Source organism: Octopus bimaculoides, chromosome 16 (assembly GCF_001194135.2).
Source record: "Octopus bimaculoides isolate UCB-OBI-ISO-001 chromosome 16, ASM119413v2, whole genome shotgun sequence".
NCBI classification, from domain to species: domain Eukaryota; kingdom Metazoa; phylum Mollusca; class Cephalopoda; order Octopoda; family Octopodidae; genus Octopus; species Octopus bimaculoides.
The window spans coordinates 31,828,476-31,834,160 of record NC_068996.1 but is presented as its reverse complement, the minus strand read 5'-3'; the positions used below and the strand labels follow the sequence as shown (position 1 = coordinate 31,834,160).

The 5,685-nt window shown below is 36.3% G+C and overlaps 1 protein-coding gene across 1 annotated transcript; it reads left to right on the top strand.

The window, feature by feature from the left end:
- Positions 1-3,195: 3,195 nt before the first annotated feature.
- Positions 3,196-3,831, top strand: LOC106875726 (uncharacterized protein K02A2.6-like). Its single transcript, XM_014923972.1, has one exon. It carries the CDS (start codon positions 3,196-3,198, stop codon positions 3,829-3,831), a length of 636 nt encoding a protein of 211 aa, XP_014779458.1.
- Positions 3,832-5,685: the final 1,854 nt, after the last annotated feature.

Genomic DNA, 5,685 nt, shown 5'->3' with positions numbered 1-5,685 from the left:
ATATATATATATATATATATAGGTTAGTTGGAATATGTTAGTCACATATTTCAACTGCTAAAAGACAAATTCACTGCAGTTACCGCGGAGAAAAATCTCTCTCATGTTCAAACGGTGTGAAAACACCTACTTCATTCAGTGTCGCCATCTGTCAGGAATCCCAGACATCGATGTTTCAAGTTTTTTGATTCTTGTCAATAAGATGTACCTAAGAGAGGCAACTCAGAACGAACTTAATAAAGCTGTATCTATATATATATTTCAGTGAACACGTTGACTGATTTGCGCTAGTAGATCGCCCGATCAAAGCAAATAACGCAGCATTGGCGAAAAGCGGTGTTTAAATAAGAGCGGAACTTTGGTTAGTTGAAATATGCTTGTCACTTAGTTCAACTGCTAAAGGCAAGTACACTGCAGTTACCATGGAGAAAAATCTCTCATGGTAAAAAGGTTTGAAAACATCAAGTTCGTTCAGTGTCGCCATCTCTGTCAGGAATCTCAGACATCGATGTTTCGAGTTTTTTTACTCTTGTCAATGAGATGTACATAAGAAAAGCAAATCTGAATGAACTTAATAAAACTGTAGCTTTATATATAATTCGTGTTGACTGATTTGCTAGTAGATCACCCGATCAAGGTAAATAGTGAGTCATTGGCGCAAAGCGGTGTTTAGATATGAGCAGAATTTAGGTTAGTTGACTGAATTGTATATAAAGCTACAGCTTTATTAAGTTCGTTCAGAGTTGCCTCTCTTAGGTACATCTCATTGACAAAAGTCCAAAAATTTAAAACATCGATGTCTGAGATGGCGACACTAAACGAATTGGGTGTTTTCACACCTTTTTATCATAAGAGAGATTTCTCTCCACGGTAACTGCAGTCTTTTAGCACTTGAAATATGTGACAAACATATTTCAACTATATATATACATACATACATACATACATATATTCATACATACATACGTACACATACATACATACATACATACATACTTACATACATACATACATACATACATACATACATACATACATACATATTATACATAAAAGGCGACGAGCTGGCAGAAACGTTAACGCGCCGGGAAAAATGCTTAGCGATATTTCGTCTGCCGTTACGTCATGAGTTCAAATTCCGCCGAGGTCGACTTTGCTTTCATCCTTTCGGGGTCAATAAATAAAGTACCAGTTACGCACTGGGGTACTTAGTCCCTTTGTCTGTCCTTGTTTGTCCCCTCTATGTTTAGCCCTTTGTGGGCAATAAAGAAATATATTTATTATACATATATGGTGTCAATGACTCTCGCCACTACAATATATATACATTGTTGTGGCGAGAGTCATTGACACCACTGTGGGACTGGAAGAATGGATCAGCCGAACACTTATAAAGAGTGGCGTATTGGTTGAGACGTAGGAGCCGTTCAGAATCTGTGCTTATTGAAGTATCGTGTTTAGTGGAGTAATTTGAAGTGCGTCGTATGAAGACAGTTGTGGCTATCCTCGCTTCGTGAAATCTCTATATCCAACGTATAGAAGGATATAAAAGTCGTGACGAGTTTATTCGAAGCTTACGTCGGACATTAACGTTTTCTTTTATAGCATAATCAAGGAAACATTTGTTAACATGGAAGACTTAGTAGTTTCTGTGGTGCAGTTGCAACAGCAACCGAAGTTACAGCAGTAATTACAACAATAACAACAATACCAACCGTTGCTGGAATTAATGTTGATGTCCAAGAATACTCCAGGTTCCTTCTCGTCAGACGGCGTAGCAAACGTAATTGCAGAATTTAGTTATAACCCGGAAGAAGATATTACTATTTTTGCATATTTCCGAAGAAATTAAGAAATCTTCAGAGAGAAATGCAAAAATTGGATGGACAATGAAAAGGTACGACTACTTTTAAGAAAATTATCTCCTACTGAACACGAAAAATATTGTAACTACATTCTGCCAAAAAACAAAAAACCTGAAATTTGACTCGAGGAAACAAATTGTTATCGAAAATTTTCTATGAGTGAAATTCACTGTTCAATATTCGCTGCGAGTGTTTGAATTTAGTAAAAAAGACGATGAATATTTCGTCACCTATGCCGGGGTCATCAATCGAGAATGCGAGAAAGAATTAACCCTGTGCGTGTTCAAATGCCTAATTTTTGTTCCAAGCAAAGATGCAGAGATACGTGGCTGGATATTGGCAAAATTAGAATAGGACCAGAATTTGACTCTGCAGATGGTGGCAGAGGAATGTCAGCGAATTATTAATCTATGACATAATGCAAATAAAATCGAAGAAAAGGATTACTCTCACATACATGCGTGTCGACCTGTAACGGATAAGGAAAAAGAAAAATCTAAATCAAAATCCAATCCATGCTATGGGTGCGGAGGGCTAGATTTTTAAAATTACTCTCCGTTGAAAAATTTCAAATGTTTTAACTGTCAAAAAAATTATACATAAAAGCTCACATTGCAGAGCAGAATAAAAAAGGTCGATTGGAAAGAATTCTGGGAAGGTTTTCTCAACAGAAAGTCTTCGCGAGGCTCACAAAAGAAAGTTTGTGTACTTAAAAATTAATAATGTGAACGTGAAGTTACAGCTAGATACAGGCACTGACATTACAATTATTAACACTGACACTTGGGAAAAATAGGAGAGCCAACATTAATGGAAACTTTAAAAATTGTGAATGGTATCTCAGGAAAAAAATTATATTTTTGGGACGAAATGATAACTGAGGTTACTTATTTTGTGTTGAATAATACAACAAACTTGTTCGGTACTGACTGGATGGAATTGTTTAATTTAGTGGACTTCCCCGTAAATCTGTTCTGCAAAAATGTAAATGGTTTTTTTCCTCCAGTAAAAGCAAGTCGTCAGACGAATTGAAAGAAAAATAAAAAGTATTTTTTCTGAAGTTCTATCCCATAGATTAGGTCTGTGCACTAAGACAAAGGCCTATTTTCAAACAAAAGAAAACGCCATACCAATATTTAAACCTAAAAGAATGGTACACTTCACAGCGATGAAGCAAGTCAATGAAGAACAAGAGAGACTAGGAAAAAGTTGAGTTATCCAAAATGTGGAATATTCTAAATGGGCAGCACCAGCTGTGTATATTAAGAAAAAGAATAATAAAGTCAGAGTGTGCATTAATTTTCCTACTGGTTTAAACGAATGTCTTAAGATGTGCCACTATCTGCTACCTACTCCGGAGAATATTTTAGCGAAATTAAACGGTGGAAAGATATTTTCTAAATTGGATGTCTCTGACGCGTACCTACAAATTAAAGTAAACGATGAATACTCGAAATACCTAACAGTCAACACACATAAAGGACTTTATAAATACAAGAGGTCACCATTTGGTTTAAAAGTCGCACCAGTGATTTTTCAACAGATTATGGATGCAATGTTAGCGGACAGTGAATTAGCAATTCCATACATGGAAAGTGAATCCAGAGATCAACACGTCGAGCACGTAAAATATGTATTTGAAAAAATTAAAGATTATTGCTTTACCTTGAATGAAAAAAATTATGAATTTTTGTTACCAGAAATAAGACACTTAGGACAAGTCATTAACAGAAATGGACGACGACATGACCTGTCGAGGGCAGATGCAATTAAAAGTATGCCTTCTCCGACTAATATAGCGACCTTACAAGCATATTTAGAACTGGCAGATTATTACCAAATTTATATCCCAAATATGCATAAGGTTAGGGCTCCACTGAATAAATTGCTGAAAAAAAGATATGATATGGAATTAGTCAGAAAATTGCCAAAAGGCGTTCGGAAAAATTTATTAAATATTATCTGATTTGTCGTTCAGCGGAGATTGTTGTAGCTTCAGACGCTTCTGAGTACAGTATAGGAGTAGTACCGCTACATAAATATAAAGATGGTAACATGAAGGCGGTGGTTCATGCTTCACAATCTCTGATATCAGCAGAGAAAAATTATAGTCATATCGAAAAAGAAACTCTAGTGATCATTTTTGCCGTGAGAAAATTTCACAAATTTTTGAATGGTAGAAGTGTTCGGCTACAGACTGATCACTGACCGTTATTATCGATATTTGGGTCGAAAAAAGGAATTCCTACTTATGCTGCCAATATGTTGCAATGCTGGGCTACTATATTATTAAATTACGATTTCAAGATGGAATATATATACCATCCAAGAAATTAGGCCATGCAGATTGTTTATCCAGACTGATTTCGAAAAATGCGGAACCATTCGAAGATACTATAATTACCACTTTGCGAGCGGAAATTGAAATTTGAAATGTTTTGTGTAACGTCATTCGTGAACTCAAGATGTTTCCGACATAAAATCAAAATCAGAGAGCGATAAATCCATTATAAAAATGAAAGAAACACTGTAGGCTAAAGAAAATAAAAATATGTGCAACACAAATTCGAACCATTTCGCACAGTGACAATGTGTTAATGTATGCACAAAGAGTAGTAGTGCCAGCCCCACAACAAAAGTGTTTATTAAAAGAATTCATATTGGTCTTCCAGAGATTTCGAGAATGAAATCACTAATGAGAAGTTACGTATATTATCCTAAAATGGATCGTGATATTGAAGAGTCTGTGAAATCCTGCAGAAATTTTGCCCTTGCAGCCAACTCCCCACCGGTAAAATTCCAATTGTGGCCAAAAACCGACGGTCCATGAACCAGGCTTCATTGCCTGATTGTTGAAGATAGTTATACTAAGTGGCCAGAAATATGTAGATGTAGGATACCAACCTCTACGGTAACAACAAAATTACTTCATAAACTCTTTGCAAGATATGGTGTCTCTGACACCATAGTATCCGAATACCGTGAGCAGTTTACGGCGTATGAGTTCAAAAGTGCTTGGAAAATATACGCACATGAACACATCTCTTACTCCGCCATATCACTCCACACGGGCAAGCGAAACGGTTCGTGGATACATTTAAAAATGCATTAAAGAAATCAAGAAACGTGCTAGTCAATGATGCAACATTGACACAATTCTTGAGGGTTTATAGCATAATGCCAAACTTGTTCAGGTAAGTCGGTTGCGGAACTAATGTTTGCTTGAAAATTAGTCAAATTTTGACAAGCTGTTACCAGTAAAAACAACAAATGGGGTAAACACTAACAATAGGACAAAGTATTTTGATATTGGTGACAAGGTGTTTTTCAAAATATATAAAAATGGAAGAGATGATTCGGAAGGCGGAGTTGTAACAAACCGATAAGGCAAAATGACATATATGATAAGAAGCGAAAATAGGGACACGAAAGACATTTAAACCAGTTAAAAAGTAGGTATAAGGAAAAAGAAAAGAGCTAGCCATAGACGACTTTAATGTTCCAGCGCAAGAAGTCGAACCTAGGCGTAGCAGCACAAGAAAGAGGAAACACAGAACGGTTAGAAGTAGTGCCTAAACAGAAGAAATATTAAACTTTCCTAGGAAGTAAATCTCAAAGGAGGTGATGTGGCGAGAATCATTGACACCACTGGGATTGGAAGAATGGACTAGCCGAACTTTTATAAAAAGTAGCATATTGCTTGAGGCGGGAAGTCGCAAGAGTCGTTGGGAGTTCGAAGAAGTCGTAAAGAGTCGTTGAGAGTTTGTATTTACTGGAGTATCGTATTTAGTGGAGTAATTTGAAGTGCGTCGTATGAAGA

What these genes read in the sequence shown, in the direction of transcription:
- LOC106875726 (XM_014923972.1), top strand. Translation starts at nt 3,196, where the DNA reads ATGTGCCACTATCTGCTACCTACTCCGGAGAATATTTTAGCGAAATTA.